We start from the raw sequence: 27,305 nt of genomic DNA, 5'->3' as shown, positions 1-27,305 counted from the left end.
TACCTAATCTTTCGCGCCAAAGGTTGCACCTCACCTGAGCCGGCTCAATTGAAGTTGCTAATGGACTTGTGTTATTATCAAATTCTCAATTCTTTAGATGAGATTCGTGAGATGGATATAGTGTGTAGCTTCTTTTTAAACAGTATTGAACTCAATAGCAGTAGGACTCCTTGTGAAAGAGTTCGTCCAGGGTAGTACTGCCACCTTACCTATTTCTGCCGCCATACAGAAATATCAGCATTACTGTGTTCCGGTTTTGAAGGGTAAGGGTGCTGGTGAAATTACAGGCACATGGGACTTGTCATCGTATGTCTCAGGGTGATGTGCATAGTGGAAGTACCGATCTTTTCGTGGCACTGCAGCTGGTTTCAACTGTGCAACTGTGGACAGGCGTGCTTATCATCAGGCGCATGATTCATTCGTCCCGTCACTTGATATTATAAAAATAAATTTTAAAAACTATATTGTTTTTTAACATGTTTTACTTTTATTATATTTGATACAAAGATGGACAAACACAAAGGTATGTTATAGAACCAGCATTTCTCGTCTCAACGTCCGGTTTGAGTCCAATCGGATTGAAGGAATTTTTCTTTGTTGGATTTTGCATCAAATAATATGTGTTATACCGGACGTTGAGACGAGAGATGCTGGTTCTATAACATACCTTTGTGTTTGTCCATCTTTGCGTCAAATATGATAAATGTAAAACATGTTAAAAAAACAATAATAATTGTTATTGTGGAATGTTTTCACAAAAAATAGATAAAATGTAGTAAAAACCTCAGGTGTTCAATAAAAATAAATATTGCGATGTTTAACATTTTTTTATCACAACAGGAAATTTCGTTGAAAGAGGCGATCTGGATAAAAAAACATCGAAATGACGGTAATAATGGAGCCCTTAATAAATTCCGAAATATAACTTCTGGCAGTAGACACAGATTTATTAGTAGCAATTAGCTTCCTTATAACTGTAGGCAAAACATTTGTTACCAACACATAAGCTAGCATAATATGTCTCGCTAATATGAAACGGAAATCTTCTATCCTATTGACAAGATGTAGGAAAAGTTTTTAAGATACACTTGTATTTCGATCTTATATTTTAGAATCACAGTTTTGAAGAAAAGTCTCCTGAAGGATGTTCAGTTTCTACGAGAACAATAAATCAAAACTTACAAATGTTCTAAAGGCAACTAACAAGTTGTTGGTGTCAGTGTAGCTTCTTGTGAAAAAGTTCGTCCAGACATATTTCTGTAGTAATGTGAGCATTACTATTTCGATTTTGAAGGGTAAGGGCGTATTTATTCGACACGAATTCCATCACGCTCAAACCGCGCGGTTGCCGCGCGGAGACCGCGTTGCCACCGCGCAGCGACCGCGTGCATCTAAATGTCATGGCAAAGTACGCTCTATTTATTTAGCTTTTACGTTTTAATTTAAAAATGCATCCCGGGCGCGGGCGAGGTTGGTCTACGCGGCGATTGCGCGGCGACCGAGCAGCGACCGCGCGGTTGTATTATTCAGAGGAATTTAAATGTTGTTGCCTAGTAAATAGAATTCAGATTAGCCATTAATGTACGTGAGAGTGTGGTAATTGGGCGCTAAGGGTGTTGGTGAAATTACAGGCACATGGGACTTGTCAACTTATGTTGCAGAGTAACTGGCGCAGTGGCAGTGTGCCTCAGATCATTGTGATTTAAAGATCTGATTGGTACTGCAACTGTTATGGATAGGCGAATCGCGTATTTGTAACTTGTGTTGTGCCACTTGGTATCATAGAAAAGTTTTTAATGATTCAATATACACTATAAAAAACTGGGTATATAAACTGTCTTTAAAAGACCTCAAGCTATTGTCTTCTATTGGTTCTGGTCAGAAATCAATTCATTCTTGAAATCAAATTAACACTGTTGTCGAGTGACATCATATGTAACATTAGGTCCTTCAAAAGGAAGAGGTTTTATGTAAGGGTAGCCAGAAGTAAAGAAAGGATAAGTGAGTTTCATTTCCTAAGTATAAGTGAGTTTGTGAATTTTTTTGAGATAATTGACATTTGAGATTGTCAGAAATAAACCTATAGCAATTTGTCTCTACCATAATATTCCTTACATTTTTGGTGTATATAAAAATATTTATCGGCTGTTTTAACTAACGCTTGTAAATTTACCTATAGCACACTCAATAAATATATTTTATATATTGTACTTCGTAAATAGTTATAGTTATAATTTATGCAAAACTATTTCTACAGTCACTAACACTCGTGAAACCATTCTGATTACAACACGTGAACAATTTATGGTTCAAAAAAGCTCCTTATTTCAACAAAGTGTCAATGGTTAGGCGCAGATTCAAGCTCGCGACCTAAATATGTCGTAGGCAGTGATATGTGGGTTGATCCTAAAATTTGAATAATAGTAGGTATATCGGGTATATTAGATTATAAAGGGATGGATCTATTTCTTGAAAGTTTCGATCCGCCCCATACTTCCCAACTTATGTAAATTATATCCCTTACTAATTAAGCATACACTGAAATGATATAATATAACGTGATTTATAAGCGTTTGTTTTTATTTTTTGAATATATTATGTACGTTATGTTAATAGCTGTCAAAGACTGGCCTTTTTGACTCTGTCTGGAATCCCGCCGAATCGAATTAATTTTTCTTTGTGTTCTGTCTAGTGGAGTAATTTCACAACCTTTTTCGTGTTGAGTAGTACATTTCAGCGTCATTATTGCAACGTTATTTATTTACTATTTGTTTGGCTTAATCATTATTCAATATTAGGAGCAGCAGAGCTCGTTGTGGAAGACTTCGTCCAGGAAGTGCTACAGTGTATTTTTTTCCTGTATGTAAGGTATGGGATAACTCGGCATTTGTGAACCGATTTCCATGATTCTTTTTTGTTGGAAAGAAGATACATACTGTGGTATCGCATAACATAAATACAGAAAAAAATACAATCGAATTGAGAACCTCGTCCTTTTTTTTTAAATGGGTTAAATATGGAAGACGCTTAAGCTGGATTTATAACAATGACGTCATTAATATAAACATGCATTAGAATAAAAACATTCTCGAAGTTACCTATGCGACCTCTTTACGCATTCCTAGATAACTTTTATGATGGCGTAAAGCGGTTAAACGGACATTTCCAGCTATTTTGCAGATTAGAAATTCCCCAGACAGCCAAGGGGAATTCTATTACGACTGCCGTGCGCCTGCCACGTTTTCTTCTTGTATCACTAGTAGTCGACGAATATCCGCACATTTCGTGGCAACGCTATTCGAGAAATCAGAGAATTCTGTGGTGCAATATTCAAGATTCGATAATGACAACCTTTTGTTCTTGGAAATGTAATTGAGAATCTCGTAGGCTTTCGGCTTTTGTGGTGCTTTGAAACGTAAACAGAATTAGACCGTTAATGCGATCCTTGATCATTGTCGTCTTGCTTTGTAGTGTTGCTTTTATTTCAAATTGTCAATAATCCAAGGTTCGTGGGACTAAAATAGCCTCCCCTAAGATTTTGTGAAACGTTGGAAATGATATGTGTAAAGACGTTTATAGAATACATAACACTCGTGGCACTTAGAACTTTGTTCTTAAGACACATGTTTTGGAAATTTAACTGCCACATATTTCACAACTGAAAATTTATGGTAACAACGGTCGGAATATCTGTATATTATAAGTTATATCTGTATATTTTTTTTAGTTAAGTTGCTTCATTATGCATCATTTGAAACGCGTAACTAAGAGAGGCGGTGCCCCCGACACAGGCTATGCTTAAAAGGAGGCGCCAGCTTCTATTGTTTAAGAAATCATGTTTTAGACAAATGAAGCTTTCGAGTTCTTAGGTTTTCGCGATTGTTACACATAGGAAATGAAACTGTTTTTCCGGATTTAAATCGCATATATTTGTTTTTTCAAACAAACCGAGGTGCCCTGTAAAGGGCCCGAAAATTCAGTTTGTTTAAAAAACAAATTACGCTAATTAAATCCGGAAAAACAGTTTCATTTCCTAAATGAAGATTTATTAATAAACCTGTCTATTTTAGACTCTCGCCTCTTTCATGGCCTAAAAGATAAATTTTGAATTTTCAAATGGGAGAGGCGGTATTCCCTGCCAATGGCACAGTTGACCGGGGTCTTTGATTCAGGTTCAAGAACCGAGGAACAATAAGTGCCGTATCGAACAGGACTGCCTTCTGCGTTTGGGTTGGAAGCGACACGCCACAGGAATCTCAATCTCCTAGCGAACCTGAATGGAGTTAACCCGCTTGTGGACAAAACAATAGGGATTATTTCAGTGGAGGCCACCGTTTATTATTATCATTATTGTTGTCAGGAATTTTAACATTAGTTACTTTGCAATTATTGGTAGGAGAATATGATGAACTTAAAGTTTATACGCCATTAAGGAGACACCCATCTGGAGTTAAAACATATCGTATTGTTTTCAGATGCCTAGTATCAAAACTGTTCGACGTATGCTCCAAGTCTACGCCGGAGCAGATGGAGCAGCTGGAGGAGATCCGGATACCGTGGGGCAGCGGCATCGTAGGCTACGTAGCCGAGAGCGGCGAGCCCGTTAACATACCTGACGCTTATAAGGTCAGTATCTGAACTTCAGACCATGAATCATAATAAATAAAGTCGTAATTGGAATTTTAATTTTTTTTGTGATCTTATAAAATCAAAACAAAAAATTAACGTTTTACTAACGTCTTTACAAACGCGGTCAATCACGTACGATTGGTGTATCACGCTCGATAATGTTACATCTAAACTTGCACAGCGCCCCTAGCGGTCACAAAAAGAAGTAACACTTTGCATACAAACGTTTTACGCGTTCGCTAGCGTTAACTGTCATAATGTAGGTACTCATGGTAGAGGTATAGGTAAGTTTTTAATTTACCAGCAAATAGCACAACCAAACAATAGCAAGAACGCGACATAATTTTAGCTTTAGCCGTTTTAGCTATAAATAGATGTATACGAAAAATTGCAAAAAAAATAATTCATTGCAATTTTTCTCCATACGCAAAAGCAATTAGTGGAGGCGAAGTTGCAGAGCCTTGAACACCGCTGTATAGTTGCCTGCTTATCGGTATTTTACAGAATATATCACGGATAGTGTGGGATGGAATTACACGATTTAATTCCGCCTTCCCCTTTCCATCACCGGGGAACTATGCGTAGGCTTGGGTTCCACTCCAATGTTGTGGATATTCCAAAGATTCGCACGAAGCGTTACGCTTCCACGTTTATATGGCGAACGGCCATGTTGTGGAATTCCCTGCCTGCAGACTTGTTCCCTGAACGTTATAACTTGAGCCTTTTTAAGGCGAGAGTGAATAGGCGTTATTTAGGCGTGCATGCTCCATCGTTAACCTCATCGTCACTTTCCATCAGGCGAGATGGAGGTCAAATGCGCACTTACATTTTATTAAAAAAAAAGTAGAAGTGCACCTTAATCCTAGCAAAAATCTAATATGGTTTCAAAGATGCTTTACACGTACACTCATTAACCAACGAGACTTCGTTAACTTTTCGTAAAAATATTTTTTTGCACCTTACTTCATTTATAATGAACCCCTTGATTAGGTTTGCATACCTAATTTTAGGTTATTATAATCTTCTTTAGCACGTTAATGAAAATATTTTGCCTTGATTTTCTGTTATTAAATGAAAAGAAACGTAATGTAAGTAACGTAAGTGTGCAATGCACCACACTTAATGATTGTTGACTTATAAATCTTTAAAAATATATTGTATTTATATTATTCATCCATAGAAATAAAATCGCACGTGATACCAAATACTCTCGTAACTCAAAATTGTGGAAAAGACAATTTGAAAGTTAAAAAAATTATTGAATAAATATATACATATTCTCGTTTATAAATATATAACTAAATATTATGTATAAATAAATATAATTACATTATTCGCATTAAATTCCATTCAGTATTTAATTTAAAATGTTTAAATCGTGTTTTTCCAATTCCATAATTTTGAGTTACAACAGTTTGATATCATCTGCGAAATATTTTATAGGAAATGAACACATTTTTGCGGTTTATTAGATTATTCGCAAACATTTATTTGAAACAAATCAACAATTTCGGGGTCGACATAAATCCCATGTCACGACATTTCACAGTGTGATAGAGAGAAAATATAACAATCAGTTGGTGTAGATTTTTGGAAGGTACAACCCGATGAAAAACTTACCTGACTAAGAAAATTTCATTAGCTCAGTTGGCAGAGCAACGCCGCGGTATGGCATGGACACAGGTTCAAGCCTGTCGGGCCGAAGGACTTTTTCTTTGTGTTCGATCTTTGTATTCATAATTATAACAAAGTAACATGTTTGAAAGAACAAATAAAACAAATTTAGATGGGAAAAATATGTGTAGCGATCGCGAAAACCTAAGAAGTCGATGAAATGTTTTAGTTAAGACCATTCGAACTACACTTGTTTTTATTATGATTATAGTTTATATTAATACATAGATCAAACACGAAGAAAATCGTTTTCTATGATGAAAATGTTCATCTAAAGACTTGTGCTACCAAAACATATGGGTAACGATTTAAATAAAACTTTAGATACTTAGTGGTCGTCTTTTTTTAATTGAAGCTGTCTGGTGGATTTTCAGCTATAGTTTCCACGGTCACGATACAATGTTTCCTTTATACAATCACATATACATTGTGGTTTTGTTCGTTTTCGCAAAAGTTTGGTTATTGTCGGAATATGCATCAATTAGTACACAGTAGAGGGGTTAAAATTTTTGTTGAATAGTTTCGGGACATTAAAGAACTAGAAGAACTGTTATGACGGCTGATGACGTCGTTTGCTTTTATTTTTATTTTTTTATGATACCCAATGGCGGGATGAACAAATCGTGATAGATAGTCGACACGCTTGTGGTGCCACTCAGAGCTTTAAATCACAAAGATATGAGGTGCACGGCCACTGCGCTCATCATCCTGAGACATAAGTTAACAAGTCCCTTATGCCTGTAATTTCACCAGCTTCCTTATCCTTCAAAACGGAAGTGCAGCAATACTCATGTTACTCCTTGGCGGCAGAAATAGGTAAGAAGTCTTTCACAAGGGGCTCTACTGCTACAGAAGCAATGCAATTTTTGATAACAATGAAGAAAGATATTGTAGGATATACACAAAATCTTCAAAGTAATTGAAGTCAGTATAAGATTTGAGATTACAATTCGTTGTTCGATGACCACAAATTCTGCTGAACAGCGAAAAAGTATATACGAATTTTACTATCACAAAGTAAGAGAATTTGCTCGCAGACGTACAGTGTGTGCATATTTTATTCGAATAGCATTTATATAGACTACATTGGCTCTTCGCCAAAATGAGCGTTATAAAATTCATTTTATAAAACCTCTGTTTAAAAAAGTTAACTTTGTAAAAGATTTAGTTTATTACTATTTACCGTTATTGCGAAATAATTTTAAATTACACTAGCAAAATAAACAGTGTGAGAAATATATAAAATGTTATTTCAGGTCATCACATTACGTGTTCCCTTGTAATAAATGTTCTGTGTCTATCAAACACAATGATTGCGACAACCATTTCAAGTGTTGAATTTAATCATGTTGTGATTGGTTTTATCGAGTTTGTCGATAGGTTAATTTGATTACTCAATGTTTTTCTATGTACTTTATACTAGAAAATACTGGCAAGTACTTGCATATTCTTTTCCTTCTTATTGTATCGATGGCATACACTATAATGCTTGTCATCGTGGTGAAAGCATTTGGTACGTCGTGGGAGGAGGCCCATTTTCGTACTTATACTAAAGAAATATTAATTATATGGAAGGAAGCACAGGTGGACTTTTTTCTAAAAGAGATTTCTGCCGACCCAAAGCAGTGAGAGCATAGGTCAATAGCAGGCAACAGCGTGCAAGAGAGACAGGGAGAAATATTATGAACTAGCAAAATAACTTTAACTGCCTCTGTGGTTGAACGTTTAGCATGCTGGTCAGTCACGTAGAGGTCCCGGGTTCGATACCCGGCTCGGAAGAAATATTTGTATGGCCTACATTAATTTCTCGATTGAGTTAGTGCGGGGCTATGAGTTATCGGGCGTTGTTAAAAGAAATAATTGAAAAATACGTACATATAAGTATCATAAATACGTGCAATATTTGGCGGTGGGTGAAATCATCTATCTATACAGATAGATGAGGATGATGAATATGAAAAAATACAGTGTGATAATTACAAAGAGAGTTCAGCAAGAAAGTGCGCTGCTATGCTACCTTTTATATGTAGATTATTTATTTTAAAAATAACAAAATAAATTTCTACGCTCATAGTAAAATATTAAAGGGGGCATAGCTTTCAGAAGTTGGCAACAATGTACACTTGCTGTTCATATTGTCGAACTTATTTCTGCTATATTCCATTTCTACAAAATATACAATGACTCAGACCCCATTAGTAGTGCCGCTTTTGCAATTTGGTCAACCATCTTAAATTTGACAGAAAATTTCACTAAAACGTCAAGTGAGAGGTTTGGATGCCCAAAGGTCGAGTACACTTAATTTATCTTTCAAAGCTGTTAGTGGAATGAAAGCGTCCTTTCAGTTGAGACTAAAGCCGTAAAGCTTGAATCAAGTGATAAAACAGTAGCTTTTTAATAGCGAACTTTAAAGCGAATTAGCTTAATTAACTTGAAAGAGATTTTGTTCGATTTGCCTTTCCATTTAGGAAGCGTTTCGTAACAGCTGTTTATGATAAAAAAAATTTTGAGATTCAAGCAAATGTCTTAAAAGGGTTGGGATTTTTTAACAGTGTTCAGATAAACTAGCGACATTGCTTAATCTTGTTCGATTTGTGTTTGCATTTAGGGTTAAGTGTAATATTGAGAATCAAACGACTGACTACAAAAGGTACGGTATTCGGACAAAAATCGCTCAGCGAGTTATGGAACAAGTTATGCTCAGAGCTCCTCTGAAGGATAAGATTCGAATTGATGTTATCCGACAGAGGACCAAGATCGTTGGCATGGCTGATAGAATGCGAGCTGAAGTGGCAGTGATAACCGATTGCGGAAGCGAGTTCTTGAGTGGAGACCACGGCTCCGCAAACGTAGCGTAGAACGCCCCTCTGGTCAGATGGAGTGACGATCTGCGAAAGGCGGCAGGCAGCAGATGGATGCGACAAGTTTAGGACCGGGCGAAATGGCGTACATTGGGAGGGGCCTATGTCCAGCTTTGGACTGAGAGAGGCTGATGATGAAAGTGGTAATCACCAGTTTAAAAATTAAAAAAAGTTGCGATGTTAAAAATGTATAATTATCGTAAATTCGTATAATATCTTAAAGTAACATTAAATATCGGGAGATGTGCAAGAATAGTTGCGACTGTCTTATTAGGCAAGCATAGTTGCGACGGCCTTGTTAGCAAGACTATGACAGACTATTGGGCAAGAATAACTGCTCCAGTCTTTTGAAGAATGGCTGCGACAGTCTTATTTCGCAAGAATAGCTGCGACAGCTTATTAGGCAAGAATAGCTGCTGCAGGCTTATCAGGCAAGAAAAGCTACGACAGTCTTATTAAGTAAGAATAGCTGCGACAGCCTTATTAATTCCTGCCATCGTATAATATTTCTCATTAGTGAAAATCTATGTTGGGAACGCATTGCGTTTTCCAGCAAATACTTGGTTAATATTTACGTAGTTGACGTCATTATGAATTATTTATGTATTTGTAGATTTTAATTTTATTTTTTTTTATATGTAGTTTTGTTTTGTATTTTGTCTTACTTTAAAATTTTGTTTTAATCATTTATGTTTTTTTTAAATTCTTTTTATTAATAGTTTTTTCTTCTGTGGTGTCATTAGTCAAATAAATGTGTTTCGTTCTAAATCGCGTCACTAACATTATAGGCCCGGCCTACACTGACGGGATAGTAATATATCTTAAGATTATGACGTTGTGGTTGCAATTTCAATGATAATGATCGTAGCTACAAAATAAAGTTCCTTTATGCTTAGGGACGCTGAGACGGTGGCCTTCGGAAGACCTAGGCAGTCTTCGGTATGTATCGGAAGAGAGACCAGGCGCGAGTACAATGTTGCAACGGAATACTTCGGCATGCCTAAGCACGCTTAGGCATACTTAATAATACCGCGGCATGATTGTCATCAGTGTGCGCTTGCATGCAAGGATCCCGAAGGCTCGCTCCCCTTGCCGAATCATCCCGTCAGTGGGCGCTAGACCTAACTTCGTCTTTCTCTTTTGTGGCTGCATATTTACGAAACAAAAACATTATAATTTATAACAATCACATTAAGCTAACCGACACTTTTGCGACTATTCGAGTTACGACTGAAGTTTTCATTTCAAAAATAAATTTTACTGCTACTTTTAAATGTAGTACTTCAAGTACTATCAACATTAACTCAGTGCTTACCAAGTTTATAGCTCTGTAAACCACTGTACTAATGACTGACCCTTGTAATTCTGTGATTTACTTCCTACCAATTAAGATTAGTTTTTTCTGTTATGTAACATATATAAACGCGCTTGACCACGGTCTCGCCTGATGTTCAGCGACGATTATACTCCATCACCATCTGTAAGCTAATAGCGGGTTTTACACAGATATTCTATCGTGCGTGATACAGCAGTCGTGCGCGTGTAAAGATGTTGGAAGGAAAAAGGAAAGGGCGCTCGACTGCGCTCATCAGTCGCGTAGTTCAACAGCGCCAGTTTCACGCGGTCTATTTTGCGTGATTAGCCTTTAAACGGACGCCGTTGTAACAAAAACGAACACGACGAATCGCGCGCGAAAGAACAGGATTGCGCGTGCAGGCTTTCCCACGCGCAATCTTGTATGCTCCTGATGACGCGCGATAGAGTGACTGTGTAAAGGGGGCTATTAACTCATCGAGACCAATTTAATGAGCCCAAATACGATACTGCTACTATAATTAATTGAGGATTAGAGCAGACAGTCTTGGTTGCAGCATCAGATCAATGTTGCCGTATTGTTGTACATGTTACCATATTTCCATAATACACCAAAATTTGAAGTCGATCGGACAAGTGGAATATGACTAAGTCCTTACATTAAGAACGGTTACACACGGCTATTTTTAGCATCAATACAAACACGCGATTGCATCGAATGCAAACACGCGACTGCGCCGATGCCGTCGCTTATGTTGAATCATTAAAAACGTGCTTTCCCCCTAACTCCACCGGAATTTGTGTGAAATGGTGTTGGTTTTATCTTTTACTCTCACATTTTATATAATGTATGATAAATCCAAAATATTTTGTTATTTTTGAAAAATTGCACCTATAAAACAATTTCCAATTCACAAGTTCAAAAAAAAATTAAGGCTTTGATCTTCAAGTCCAACCAAAATATTTGACATTGAAGTAGTATGTATTAGCGACTCCATAGGTACACGTGGCCTTATGGTTGAAGCCAATTTCAGGCGCGTGAGTTTTAAGGCGACGGCATCGCTACTGCATCGAGATAGAATTGCTGCAGATGCGCTGCTAAAAGCCGCCGTGTGTGATCGCTCTAACTGGAAAAAGAATTAATGATCTTTAAAGAGCTAAAAAACCGCTACAAGATTAGTCCAGCCGTTTGGGAGCTACCATGCCATAGACGGACTCGCAGATACATAAAGAAAATCTTCAAACTTATAACTCCTTCCTTTCGCGCCGGGGGGTCACCAAATACCTGTTCACTCTCGTCTTGAATAGAGCTAAATTTTAAGTTTTCGGGAAACACATAAGTATTGCTACAGCAGTAGTGTATATAGGATATTTATAGCATAACAATAAAAAAATGAAGGTAAAACTTATACGTATCGTACGTATTTATATCTTTTCTATTTTGAATGATAATTCTTCATTTCACGTTAAATATAACAAAGTAAGATAAACTGTATTCTGGGCATTGACTTACAATTATATGGACGTCGCGCTAAAAAGTGTCCGAACTTATAGGGCGTTAAAATCGTATACAGAGCATCATTCACGGTTTAGTCTTCGTTTGTTCGACTGAAAGCGAAGCAAGCAAAATTAGACAGTACTGCGATGACATTACAATTTAAATTCAACGTTTTAGCTTTTTCATATTCCTTTACATGTCACTACGTTTAAATAGGTTGACTTGTGACATTTTTTTCGTGGCTTTTGTATTAGACCCGTCGTCCATTTATTTGTAAGTCAATGATTCTGGACCTCGTTTTAATCTTTTACTCTTATTTTCAACTTTATTTAGGAAAATAATGTTCTTCACAATTCTTTCATTTAATTTCTATAGTATTGTTATCCGCAGTAAGTGTTGTGTAACAAATAATCTTAAAAAATCGATTTTACGTAATTATTCTTTCTCCCGAGAAATGTGCAAAATTTCACATCTATTTTAATTTAATTTCCATTCGCTCTTTACTGAAATACTCGCATCGCATTGAAAAATATATACATATAACTCATTTTATAGTAGTACATTGTTGATGAACACTTGAAGGAAATAACGTGCAGAAAGTGTTTTTTTGCCCGAAATTGTCCATTGTTTCTTGCGATACTTAAAGATAATGCGAAATAATAACCCATTTTATCTTAAACAGAGCTCCAAACGATCCAAAGATTGTGCGTACTTGTAAAGTCTAACGGAAAAAGTACAAAAACCCTACTCCAATAATTTACAAAGCCCCACCCTACTCAGAAGCGACATGAAAATATACGATATGAGGCAAAAAATAAAACGATAACACCCTTTTACGGCTGGTCATTAAACAATGACAATGCCAGAGAGCTTATGCTCTCGTTTTCCATCCAGGAACGTTCGTCATTGCCATGTGCGATCGTTCGAACTTAAACGTGATTCGTCAGCACATAACCGTGGCAAGTAGCGAAGCTTGCGTAAGACACGCAAGACTTGTGTTTGCATTGAGACATATCACAACTACAGTACAATTCTCACCTGCCTATTTAGTAATTACAAAAAAATGCAGCGTAATGGTATTTCCATATTGTAAATCGATAATTACCAAATGAAGATTCTGCTTCCCATTTCTTGAATTACCATTGGTGACACTCATGAAAGGACAATAAGATTTTGTGTTTTGTATTGTTTGTTCACTTGATATCAAAGTGAAGGGACGAAGAAATCGTGCCATTAGGAACTTCAAAATGGAAAGACCTGAGAGGCACTCCCACCGCCTTACTTATTTTTGCCGCCGAGCAGTAGTGTGAGCATCACTGCGTTCCCGTCTTGAAGGGTAAACATGCTGGTAAAATTACAGGCACGTGTCATGGGACTTGTTAACTAATATCTCAGGGTGCAGTGACAATGACCTTTAGATCTTTATAATTTAATGCTCTGAGTAGCACTGCAACTGTTATGGTCAGGCGTGTCGCTTACCATTAGGCGCACGACTATGTATCATAAAAAAATATCCTGAGATATAAAGTTGACAACCACTAGAACCCTCACCCTTCAAAACCGCAACGCAGTTAATGATCAAGTTACTGTTAGACGACATAAATAGATGTGGTGGCAGTTCCCTGGACGAACTCTTTCACAAGGAGCTCTATTGCTACTAGAACTTTGTTAATAGCAAACGAATACCAGTAAAAAGTAAACAAAAAACGATAAAAGGCTAATGTACAGCCGGACGTTTTTCGTTTCCTGTGAGGACGCATCCTCGTACAAACTGAAATAATGATGTACCTAAATGAAATTCAAAAAATAACTCGTTTCGATTGTATGTTTTTTTACCTGGTTGGATTATGGCTTGAACGGTTTATATTGATTGTTTATTGTATCATCTGCGTAATATTCTGAAAACGAAATTGCGTAATCCTTTCTCAATTTTCCATTTTTTTTTCTGTTTGGCTCAATGGTTTGCTTGTAAAGAATGCCTTATGGCATTAAGTCCGCCATTTGTACTATATTGTATTGTGCAAAACATGTTGGATATATAGAAGCGGTAGAGCTCTTTGTGAAAGAGTTCGTCCAGGAAAATACTGCGACCTTACTTCTCTCTTCTGCCGCCAAGCAGTAATGTTAGTATTAATGCATTCCGGTTTTGAAATTATAGGCACATGGGACTTATCAACGTATGTGTCAAGGTGACAGGTGCAGTGGCAGTGCCCCTCAGATCTTTGCGATTTAAAGCTCTGAATGGCACTGCACCTGTTGTGGACAGGCGTGTTTGTTCCGTCACTTGATATTATAAAATAATAAAAAAATATGTTCTTTACTTCTGGCACTTTGTTTCACTATATTTTATAAATTCCTACCTACTTATTTTAGGTGTAACAATTTATACCATTCAACTAAATATTAATATTGTCGTCTCATGAAGGAACTTAAATTTACATGAAGCCTTTCACATGTTTTTCACAGGTTTTTATTCCGGTCTCGTTTCATGCCATGGTCTGTGCTTCGACTCGACTTTTATGATTCGTCTTATCGTAAAAACTCAGCACGTAAGGTTCACGTCGTCGTAAGGTTTCTTATTACTATTTGCATCTCTGTAAGCTTTAGGGGATATCTCCAAGTTAAGTTCTCGTTTCCCTTTTATTTCTTATGTTTTGTTGTCTAAACCTTAATGCCTTTCTCTTTCAAAACAAACCTTGTTACCAGCCCTGTCATATTCAAACAATTTTCGTTCCGTAACGCGTATACAGAAAGATATTTTTTTTATATTATGATAATTTTGTAAACGGTCTTCCAACCGCATTTGCTTAATATGGTTCCGACACTTTGTTGTTCCTAAGAAGTATTGGAGAATTTGTAATCTGTATTATTATTTAGCCAGAAAGTTTCGATCTGTTTCAGTATTCAAATCACGTTCTCGTCTCACAAACATGAATTCGGACCTTCCCCGTAGTTGTGAATTCCAAAATAGCTTACATTTGATTTGCCATTCCCAGAGTGACAAATTTCAGCCTTTGATCGCTAAGTATAAAGTTTTTGGTTTACTGTGATTCACCACATACGTGTTTCAATATGTCTTTTCAAAGAAATTGCTATTGAATTTCCAATTCCTTTTCGTCGGATAAAAAAGAAATGTTGAAAAATGAATTTGAATCGGTCAACTTCTGTCGCATTGTTCATCACTTCTTTTTGATGAATTATAAGCAAGATTCTCACCATCTTGTCGAAGCGCTTTTATTGAATTTTTTTGCTACGTATTTTATTAATCATCTGTTAGTCTTTTCAAATATTTAATGGGATATTGTTTTAAATCTAAAACGTAACAGATGTTCCACCTCTGAACAATGTACAATAGTGCATTGTAAGAATACATATCTATTTAAAAAATTGATTCTTTTCGCAAATGTTACGGAAATCCAGTATTTTCAAACATGTGATACTTTATATCGGCTCACCAAATCGGCTCTCTTCTCATGAAACAAATAGGTACTGATAATGTTGCCCGGCAAAAAGCCACCTATGTCCATTTATTTGCCTCACTTAATTTATTGCCTGTTTAATCTATAGCCCAGCTATATCACACCAGATGAGCGTACTCAGCACAGAGCGCAGGCAGCGTCACTTTTATTCATTGCTGTCAATTTTTCACCCGGAAAACCCCCAACGAATTACGTGAACGACGGTACTTACTAAGAAACTTAACCACTATACGTAAACGCGCGTGTTTTGATTTTCAAAGTCCCGTTGACACTGTGACTTTCGTTGCCGCACGGAGTTAAATAAAACATAGCTTTTAGTGCTACAAAACACAATTTAGTCTTATATATATATATATATATATAAAGCTTCAAGTTCTTACTCACTGATAGAAATAGAACGCATACTTCCCGATATCGTGGAAAAAAGATATTTATACCGTTGTACGCGGATAGGCTCCAAAGCAAAGAATAAAATATGAGAGGACCTGAATATGGAAAATATGAAAGAGTGATCAACGGCCTGCAAAAACTGTAATATATAGAGGAAATATTTGTACATTTTTATGAGGTATACCCTGGTCAATTTCTGCGGGTAGTAAAAAATGTTCGAAATTTAAATAAACAAGATGACCGACATACACATTTCCAAGTCTCCTACCACGGAAACTATTAGAGATAGGTAGGAGGTGCTCAAAGGAATATCATAGAGGGTAACACTGCTCAACAGCCTGGGTTAAAAAAATTCAAGATAGCGATTTCAAAATGGCGGCCGAAGTAACACTTGCTTCGATTCGGCTGAAAATTGGCACGCGAGGGTCTTTAGGAGTCCTTAATCATAATTTGGCCATTTTTTAACATGGCTGCCATATAAGTATTTTTTTTCCCGTTAACGATAGCTATTTGCTCCGATTTGCCTAAAAATTGGCACGTGAAGGCCTCTAGAAGTGCCGGATAATAAGTGCCGGGTACAGGGGTCGTATGTTACACAAGTATAATAATATTTTGTAGCAGTAGAGCTCCTTGTGAAAGAGTTCGTCCAGCGAAGTATTGCCACCGTTCTTATTTGTGCCACCAAGTAGTAATGTGAGCATTACTGCGTTCCGATTTTGAAGCGTAAGGGTTTGCTTGTGAAATTTCAGGCAAATGGGACTTCTCCACTTATGTCTCAGGGTGACGGCGTGTAGCTTACCACCAGGGGCACAACTTGTTTGTTCCATTACTTGGTGTCATAAAAAAATACTTCAATTACAATAAAATATTCAACAATAGTATAAATAAGCTTTTGTTCATACAATAATACCAAATCATCGCCAATCAACGATAAATTTAAATAAATTTATTCTTATCGATTTTTAACTCTATAACATACATACGACTGCTATATATTCCAACCGCATACAATCGCGTACAACTGAAATATATAATTCAAATTAGGATCAGTTGCACAAAGCTTAAGGATTTTATTTAAGAGTTTTTCCTCTCATAAATCAAGTAACAAGAAATTTAATTACACTTCTCCCTTGCCATTGTTGTAACGGAGACGTGATTTATGTTAGAAACATTTGGTGATCCAAAAGAAACGTTTCTCGTTTTGCTATAAATCTGAAAAGCGTTTTCTACAAATACGTGATACAAGTATGTGCAGACAATCTCTGTATAAGCGGCTAAAACTCATCATTTCAATATGTTTCCTTACGAAATCTTAAGTCATAAGCAGCAGTTTTAAACACCTTTGGTGAATAATCGAAAGTAGGATAAGTGAAAAGGAAATGTTATAAAACCATGATTTAAAGAACACATAGGTGTAAAAGAGTTTGATGACATGATTATATCTACGACAAAACATATATAATCATAGAACATGATGTGCACTGTTTAGCGACTAATTCTGCCTCTCTATCATAAATAACACATTTTTAGTAGCAGTAGAGCTTGTGAAAGTGAGTGAGTTCGTCCAGGGAAGTACTGCCACCTTACCTACTTCTGCCGCCAAGCAGTAATATTAGCATTACTGCTTACCGATGGAATTACAGGCATATAGGACTCAACTTATATTTCAGGGTGACGGGCGCAGTGGCAGTGCCCCTCAGGTCTTTGCAGGTCATTTAAAGCTCTGAGTGGCACTGCAACTGTTATGAACAGGCGTCTAGCTTACTATGAGGTACACGACTTGTTCGTCCCGTCACTTGATATTGTAAAAAAAATTGTATTTCGGTAATTTTTAAGATGTTCGCACTTAAAGTTTGTCACTTAAAAAAATGTACATTACGCTGATTTTGCTAAACAATAAAACTGCAAGTTTTTTGAATGTCATAATGTTTCACCACCATGATATTCAATTAGTTTTTGTGAAATTACTCCACATGTTTGCTATAATTATGAATACAAAGATCGAATCAGCGTCATCTAGCAAACCGTGCTGGACACTATGCCAACTTTGGAACAGATCAGCGGACCATGCTAATTTTTTTATTTGCTTGTTGCAGATTTTTTTATTTGTTTTTGACGACTTTTTTGCCGTAACGTAACCGTCTGCGAGAAACTGACCACATCGAAGGATTTTTTCTTAGTCTTCGATCTTCAAAAAGACCGATTGTAGATTTCGATGTGCTGATTCCAGATACGTTAATAACTTCATTTCGTTAAAAATGTCAATTATTTTAGTTATGATAAGGAGAGAAGAATTGTTTCCATGGATCTTATCTATTGATAGCAACTAACATTTAATATCTTTTGTTATTAGGTCGTCGCGTTTTAAGTTACGTTCGTAGCAACTTTGTCACGTAGTTTATTTCATTCCTTTCGTAGTTTTATCGCGTAGTAATCACACATGCTTCGCGTGAGTTGTTCTGTCCCAACGTGGAGATTTTTCTAAACGAGTGCACATAAATTATTCACTAGACTCACTGGATGAATGACGCGCTTAAAACTCTATACGCTTCATGAATTCACTGACGTCGAGTTAACAACTATCTTCTTGAGAAAGCATTTTTTATTTAAACTCAACGTATGTACTTGTTATATTGACTTAATTTTTTATTCTGCATTTTCGTAATTCGTGTGTGCATGATTTGGAAAATGGTTGAATTAAAATTTTTCTCTAACATGCAGGTTTTCTTAATTTAGGTTGTAGGTTATTTATTCCTTTTCATTTGCTTAAGATTTTTCTGTCGTATACAACACGTTTTGTTAAATAAATAAAAATAATGCGTCGTATCCTCCAGAGCCGCCACAACACTTTTAACACGCTATGCAATAAAAAGTCCATCTTACTTGAAATTAACAGTATGGACGTGAATCGTTTATCTAAGCCAACGACAGTCCGTTTTCTCGTTCGCTGCAGCATGAAGAATTCTCATTTAGTTTGCAATACGTTTCTGTCCCAGAGTTTTCCTTTTCCCGTACATGATCATGCCCTGGAACTCATAGCAGCTTACCGTTCGTTTCTCATTTATCACTTACAAGGTCATACTTTTTTTATTGAAGAAGAGATTAATTCAGCAAGTCTAATCTATCTTCCCACTGCCGGAGCCATCATGACGTCACAGCCTGGCCCCCATCCAAATCCGTGACCTTGCCCAGATTGGCAGTCCACGCGAGCTCACGTATCCACAGTTTATGAAAACAATTTGCATACAATGTGCGGTCCTGAACAATCACTTATAATTTCACATAGCATGGGTACGGTGACGTTTGAGATTTGAAGTTCCTAGAGATGTGTGATGTAAAATAGAATGAAAAAGAAATGTAAATATCTTATCGAGATAATATGTAAAGAGATAATTGATTTAGAGACAATAATTTAAGGACAAATAATAAACAAAATAAAAAGGAATCAGTTATTATGTTATTAAGTTACTAAAAAAACCACACAACAAATTGAAAAAATACCGGAGTTATCGCGTAACATACATACAAAAACAGTCAAATTGAGAACCTCCTCCTTTTTTGAAGTCGGTTAAAAATCAGCAACAAGTCGACCACCGAACATAAAGTCCAAAGCGAAAAGTACAGTGCTCAAAATAATAATAATAACGATACGCACACACTCAACATAGCCCCGCTCTAGGGAAACCCTGTGTCGCGGGTGCCATGGACACACACATAGACAGCCACACATTACACTGAAACCCACGTGAGAAATAAATGTAGGTCATACAAATATATCTCCCGGCCCGGGAATCGAAACTGGGACCTCTGCGTGGCGGTCCTGCATGGTAACCGTTCGGCCACGGAGGCAGTTAAATCAAACAACAACAACGAAAGGTAGTGTGAACAATTTCTCCAACACCACTACGCAAACCTCATTATAAAAGAAAACAATAAAGGGTGTGTGCACTTGTATTGACACGTGATACACGACAACTGATTCGATTTATCGATTCTATGGCGTAAATCTATATGAATGAATATTCCGTTGTACGCATCATGTACTTGAAGTAATTCATTTTTATCTTTACATAATTTCATTTTGTATCTACTGTTATGTAGATACAAAAAGTATAATTCATACTGTAATCTAATTTTTACTTTAAATTGTTTGTGTTTTGTTTGTAACATGGTTGAGATATTAGTTAAAAATGGTATTCATGCAACGTAAAAACCGAAATATGGACTATAATGAATAGCTTCCCTCAATGATCTTATATATTCCCTGCTTCAGTATTATAATTACAAAAGTCTGTTAGATTAGGTAACGCCCAGCACAACAAAACTACTAGTGATGGCTGTGCTGAAAGAAACAGTCGTTACATGATATAGTTACTTCTCTTTCCTAGTTATAATTCAAAGTAGTTTGAAATTGAATTATCAATGCTCCGTCGACACTAGATATAGTAGTAGGTTGCACGATTGTTTGACTTGAATGGGAGTGTACTTGAGTGGAAAATTGACATTCGCGTGTCAAACGTTGCCCTCTTCTATTTCATGGCTCATTTGATTTTGTGATTGCTTTATGAGAGCTGTTGTGTTATATTTGTTAAATGAGTTTTCGTATATCGGGAGAAACTAGAAATATTTACTTCTTAAAAACAGGAGCGTTTATTATTTACTTAACAAAATAATATATTTTACGTGTGTGCAATGAAGACGAAGTGGGTGTAAATAAAGTTCCTTTAGTTTCAAGAGTTGTGTATTAAAATAGATTTTTCGATTGTCAATTTTAACATTGATATTTTTATTGCATTTCCAGTGTATAAAATTATTTTTCTCAATGTTATATGAATATTTTTAGGAAAACAAGTTTCGTAGTAAACAACGGGAAGCGTAAATACTTAAATATATATTTTTTAATTTTTTCAAGATATAATTTGCAAGACTATGGAACGTGTACTCAACAACCGTCTCCTATCGTACCTTGAAGACAACGACCTCCTCAGTGATCTCCAGTACTGATTTCGACGAGGGCGATCTACTGGGGATCTTCTTGTGTATGCCTGTCACATATGGAGCGAGGCTATAGAAAAGCAAGGCGAAGCACTTGCAGTGTCTTTGGACATTTTTAAAGCATTTGACAGGGTCTGGCACGCAAGCCTTTTAAGTAAGTTTCCCTCTTATGGGTTTCCCACTGACCTTTGCAATTGGATCTCGGATTTCTTGAGCGAACGTTCGATTCGAGTGGTCTTAGAAGGCTACTCTTCCGATATGTTCGGAAGAATAGCCTTCTAAGACCATATACATATATATATGAATATATAGCGATACATTGAGAGGCCGGAGTTCGTCAGGGTTCCGTACTGTCTGCAATTCTCTTTGTGCTGCATATCAATGATATGTTAATTCTAGGTACCTTTGCGTATGCTGATGACAGCACAGTTGTAGATAGGTACTTGACCGATGCAAAAGTCAGTGGAGGGGAAATCCAGTCTTGTCGAGAGTCCATGGTTAGCCGTTTAGATTTGACACTCCAGGCAGTCTCCGATTAGGGCAATCTTGTCAAATTTAACGCTACCAAAACGCAGGCGTGTCTATTCTCCACAAAACGGAGTCCCTTTGAGCTGACTCCGACTTTTCGTGATACATCCATACCGATAGCCGATTGTCTCCAGCTACTTGGAATGGACCTGTCGTCCAATTTGAACTTCGGCAGATACATTGAATCCATGGCCAAAAATACAGCAAGGAAGCTTGGGATCCTTTCCAGGGTGAGGCGTTACTTTACACCGGGACAGTTGCTTCAGCTGTACCAAGCACAAGTCCGATCGTGCATGGAGTACTGCTGCCACCTTTGGGATGGCTCTGCGACTTAACAACTGGCCACTTTGGATTCAATTGGCAACCGTGCCAAGAGGCTTATAGGTGACTCGGAATTAGTGGAGGCGAAGCTGCAGAGCCTTGAACACCACCGTAAAGTTGCCTGCTTATCGGTATTTTACAGGATATATCACGGAGAGTGTGCGATGGAATTACACGATTTAATTCCGCCTTCCCCTTTCCATCACCGGGGGACTAGGCGTAGGCTTTGGTTCCACCTCTATGTTGTAGATATTCCAAAGATTCGCACGAAGCGTTACGCTTCCACATTTATATGGCGAACGGCTATGGAGTGGAATTCCCTGCCTGCAGACTTGTTGCCTGAACGTTATAACTTGGACCTTTTCAAGGCGAGAGAGAATAGACATTATTTAGGTGTGCATGCTCCATCGTCGACCTCATCGTCACTTTCCAATAGGTGAGATGGAGGTCAAATGCGCACCTATATTTTATAGAAAAAAAAAAAACAAATGCGCATTTGATCCATGTCACCTGGAAAGTGACGATGAGGTCGAAGATGGATGGATACACCTAAATAATGTTGTGAGCATTAATGCGTTCCTGTTTTTAAGGATAAGGGTGCTGGTGAAATACAGGCACATGGAACTTGTCAACTTGTCTCAGTGTGACGGGCGTAGTGGCAGTGATCAGCAGATCTTTGCTATTTAAAGCTCTGTGTGGCACTGCAACTATTATGGGCAAGCGTGTCGCTTACCACCAGGCCCACGACTTGTTCGTCCTGTCGCTTGGTATTATAAAGAAATGCTATAAAGAGGTCAAAGAGCTAACTATGAACCATGAGAAGTAGAGGTGGATACACCGACATCCTGGCTCTTTAATAGAATGATGACTGCTTTTTTGTGTTTTATATTTTATTCACAGAAAGATTATTTCGAGAAACATTCCCAAAAATCAATAAGCACAACGATCTTGTAATACCGTTATGTAAGGTTATGCAGGACTAGTTGTAAAAAAACCGTTTTTTTGTCAGGTGAAAAAGAAATTGTGAAAAAACCAATATGGAAAGACGGTTTTTTTTCTGGAGTAGGTTTTTTAAAAGTATCAAAATAAAAATATGACTAGGCCATATTGTATTTTTTTAGATTTAATACAATACCACTTTTGTTAATAATATTATTAAAAAAATTATGTTTTTTTTTCAATTACATCACTTTGCTGGACTATCCTGAGTTGCCTTTTATCAGACACCATGTTGAATTTGCATTAGATTTATGTCTTGCGTTGCATTATTTACGATCGGCTTTGCGTATAACACCCACCGGGGTGCGGCACTGAACAATATGTTCCCTTTAATATTCGGTCCATGACTCTGACAAGTTTAATCGAAGCATTTACTCTTGCGGTGGTTTTCAATTACGAACTCCTTTGTTGTTGAAAGGCAATTCCAGCCATTTCAGCTATATTTAATCCTTTGAATCGCATCCGTACGTAACTTAAAAGCGTTTGCAATTTGTGTTGTAAACACATCTTTTCGGATTGTGTATTTATAGGGTGCTGGTCGCGATTAATCATGTTTCTACGTCTTCCAAAATACACGGGAATGCTTTAGGAATTGTTTTCAAAGTTAGAAAATTTTAATGTACGTTAATGTGTTCTGTATGTTCGACTACTTGTTCTTATTAAAGCTATTCCAGAAAAGGTATTTACGAAAGAAACGTTCGCAGAAAAGGTAATTTGTATATCTTTTTTTTTTCTCTCTTTTTTTTGTTTTGTTTCAATTCATAAGGCACTATTTTTAACGCGCAATTAAAACATTTCTTTCAAATTAATTGCTTTTTAACTTTACAACTTATATTAAAATAAAAAAATTACTCTTTAATTACAGTCAATTCGGGTAACTTTGAATCGTGGTGTAACTTTGAACGTAGTTGCGTAAAAGATTTAAAAATTTATTTTATGTAATCTTTTATTTTTAGTATTGAAACTGTGTAAATCGGAACAAAATTGTTAAACAAAAGTTATGAAAGAAAAAAGTAATGCTAAATTGTATTTTTTTAAACTTTCACGGTTTTTTCTTAGCGAAAGTAGTTTGGTGTGATTTGTTGCTCAGTTTTAGAATCGGAATTAAATATATAAATCTGAATATTGACTGGTAAGTTTTAGTTTCCACACTTAAGTAGAGGTTTATATATCGCTTTTATAAAGAATAATTTAATTTGGCTTTGTATTTACGCGTAAAACGAATTAGATTTTGACGACGTTACCAAACAGAGAAATTTGGGTAACTTTGAATGTGTTTGACTGTATTTTTAGAGAAGAGGGCAGTCTGTTTCCAGGGAGAGTTCTAAAAGTTACTCCTTTGGAAATTACTGTCTCAGTGCTCCAAAAATGCTTTTTAGGAGGTTGGTCTTGGCCCTCTAACGTTGAGACATGTCAAGTTAATAAAGCCGATATTGTGAATATAATAAAAGAGCAACAACTATCTAGAAAAGGCGGCCGTATTTATATTGATGACTACATTTTATTCAAGGAGTGGGGTGAATAGATTTTTGTTATGTATTTACTTTGCCTAAAATAATTGTTATAGGTGATTCATTTTGATCTCGTTTGATAGCTAAATAAGCGTAGAATTTATTATTAAACAGAAAATTTTCATTTTTATTCGCATTAATTAAAAAAATCTAAAAAATAAACAAGTTTTTCATTTCAACTAAATTAGTTCGTCTCGTTTTATTATGGCAATACCAAGTCAAATGTCGTTTTTGAACGCACTGTCAGGATGTACGCACATGTCGTATAATCTTACACAAACTGTAAAATATCTAGAAAATATACGGTTTCCATATCGAAGGCTAATCTTATTCAAAGTTACCCAAAATTCAAGGCAACTTTGAATGTTACTTTTGGAGCAAATCTAGAACAGTTTTGTTGAATAATTACTAAATTCCTTCTATAAGAACGAAAAAAGGGCTTAAAAGAACACTATTCAGTTAATAAAGTAATTGTTAAGAAACATAATTAAATTTGAAATTATTAGAAAAACGTTCAAAGTTACCCGAATTGACTGTAGGTATAAACCATTAATAATTTGCAATTAATGGTGTTCTACTAATCAGATGGGTCTTAATATTAACAAATGCTCACACATAAAATGTTCTAGAAAACTAAATAATATTTATTCTAATTATAAAATTGACGGACATTTGTTGCGGGAGGTGGATAGTATCAGTGATCTGGGTGTGCTGCTTGACACCAAATTGACGTTCATACCTCATATAGAAAAGGTTTTCCAAAGTCCTGGATTTTGTCGTAAGGAACATAACGGTATCCCTCTCTCCTGCTACAAAAATACTTCTTTATATTAGCCTATTTCACAGTATAATGGAATATTCTAGCCCGGCTTGGCGCCCTCATTATGCGAATCACATGTTGAGGCTTGAGCGAATACAAAATAGATTTCTCTGGCACTTAGCGTACTCAGAGGGTTAGCCAGAAAGTTGGGGTCGTATTCTAATAGACTTGTGCATTTTAAAATGTTATCGCTTGCAGAGAGGGGAAAATTATTGGACTTAATATTTCTTTATAAGGTTTTGCGCTCGACATAGACTGTCCACAACTGTTAGCTAAATATAGCTTCAAAATTCCCTCAAGATACCTAGGTTTTGCTATTGCTTCTTTAGTGCCATCATTCCTTAAGACCTTTCTGGGATTTAATCCTGTATCCCAAGGCTCTGCAGACTATATAATAAGCACAGTCACGTGTGCGATATATTTTGGCAGTCGTTGCACAAATTTCGTATTAGTATTATGTTAAACCTTAATTAATTTTTTTTCCGCCATCTAGTTTGATGCTGTCCGAGACCCTTGTTCACTTGTATTTATTGGTTTTGTTTGTATCACTTTTTTCTTTTTTTTTTCATTTAAGTTGCTGTTTTTAAATTCTATATAATTTACATTTTACGTTGTTCAAGCTGTGTTTACTCATAAGTAATTGTGCAATTTAGATAAGAACTTCACCAAATTGAATTTATAGTATGTTACATTGTAATAACTGTAAGTGAACTAATAAACTATAAAAGAATTACCATTACAATTCATTCCATTTACAAAAGTGACACAAAATTATGAATAAAATTTTTACGTAAAATGTGCCAGACAACCAAACCCATCGCCAGGTCTCAAACCAGGGAATTCCGTGTACCTTGAGTACCAGAGCAACGGAATTTACTTTGGGGCACTTCTCAAAACAGCCAGATCAGAACCAATTTAGAAAAGTTCGTTTCTCAAATTGATTCTACCGGAAATGGAACCCGAGACGTCCGCATCCAGCGCCCAAAGTGTAATACATTAGGCCACCGAGGTCGTCTGTAACTGAACCTAATTTATGTTTTGAATGTTGAGGCTTTGCTTATAAAGTATGGTACTTTACGTAGTACGTATATTATGGCAGTCATATATAAGATCTGTACTTGCCCTAAATAAAAAATATTTTGATTCCAACAGAGATATAAATTTTTCCCTAATATCAACACTATTTTTCTTCCAATTTACATCCGACTGGAATCGGTATGGGATTCAAAATGTACGAATCAGATTTATGCGATGACCAGTTCCAAATCGGGTTGAATTCTGCTATTCTCGTTTTAAAATCAACAAAGCTGTTTTCGTTCAAAAATTCCACGAGGATCGTCCCAATCGGTATTGGTTTCGTGAATACTTTATGATTATTCAGGGGATTAATCTCAACAGCATAAAATATTCATGAAGGGCATTTTCACACTTTGATTTGCGAGAGTTTTGTGTTAATAAGATTCTACTTAATTGCAGATAGCTTCCGTCATCATATTACGTTTAAATGGAAATTTCCACTATTGTTTTTACGTTACAGTCTGTCGGTATAAGACTGCGATGCCGATAAAAGAACTGGACTTGTCACGCTATACGTACTGTTTTATTTTTCAATGCCTCTTTCACATTATTGGACAATCCGATGCACTTTCTGAAATAGCTATTGGTTCGAGTGAATAATGTTTTGTATTTCGAAATTCGAAATCTCCGACCTGTACTGGCTTGAGCTAATCCAATTTGTGGAATGTAAGCTCGGTTTAAGCCTAGGCAGTTGACAGACGCCAGTTATGTATAGTCGGCGCCTGGTACAGTTTTATACAACCCCGCTTTTGGCGCGATTCCATATGCTTGCATACATTTTCTTCGGAAGTGTTCATATTCGCCTTTTATATTTTTTCGGCCACTAATTTACTACGCAGTACCTTTCGAATATGAATTCTTGGAATTCAATACGGTGTTAACAATTTTACATGTACAAATAAATGTACCCGTAGACTCGCATATTGCCAAAATTTTGGACGTAAACAAATTACAATAGTGAAGAAATAGATTTCTTACCGAGATGGCGCTACGGGAAAAGTCATTGAAAAACCAGAACAAAACATCTGCAACAAACACATACAATAATTCGTAAGGTCCGCTGATTCGTATCGTGGCTTAGTTGACATAGCGTCCGCCACTGTTTGCTAAAAGACATTGGTTTGAATCCACGTTTCATTATAATGTATCTACACCGGGCGTTTGCGTGATCGTAAACGTAATATATCTCTATATGAAGTTACTCTGTCC

General features: G+C 36.4%; 1 protein-coding gene across 1 annotated transcript in view; it reads left to right on the top strand.

The window, feature by feature from the left end:
* The window catches only part of LOC113231517 (dual 3',5'-cyclic-AMP and -GMP phosphodiesterase 11-like), a 105,633-nt gene that overhangs the window by 30,176 nt on the left and 48,152 nt on the right, over positions 1-27,305 (top strand). Inside the window, exon 3 of the mRNA XM_026465842.1 lies at positions 4,476-4,626. Within this exon, the coding sequence (XP_026321627.1) occupies positions 4,476-4,626 (151 nt within the window). The remainder of the gene's footprint in view (positions 1-4,475; positions 4,627-27,305) is intronic.

The sequence above is a fragment of the Hyposmocoma kahamanoa genome, unplaced genomic scaffold, assembly GCF_003589595.1.
Source record: "Hyposmocoma kahamanoa isolate Upper Pololo Valley unplaced genomic scaffold, ASM358959v1 65, whole genome shotgun sequence".
Lineage (NCBI taxonomy): Eukaryota > Metazoa > Arthropoda > Insecta > Lepidoptera > Cosmopterigidae > Hyposmocoma > Hyposmocoma kahamanoa.
This window is presented reverse-complemented; position numbering and strand designations above follow the sequence as displayed.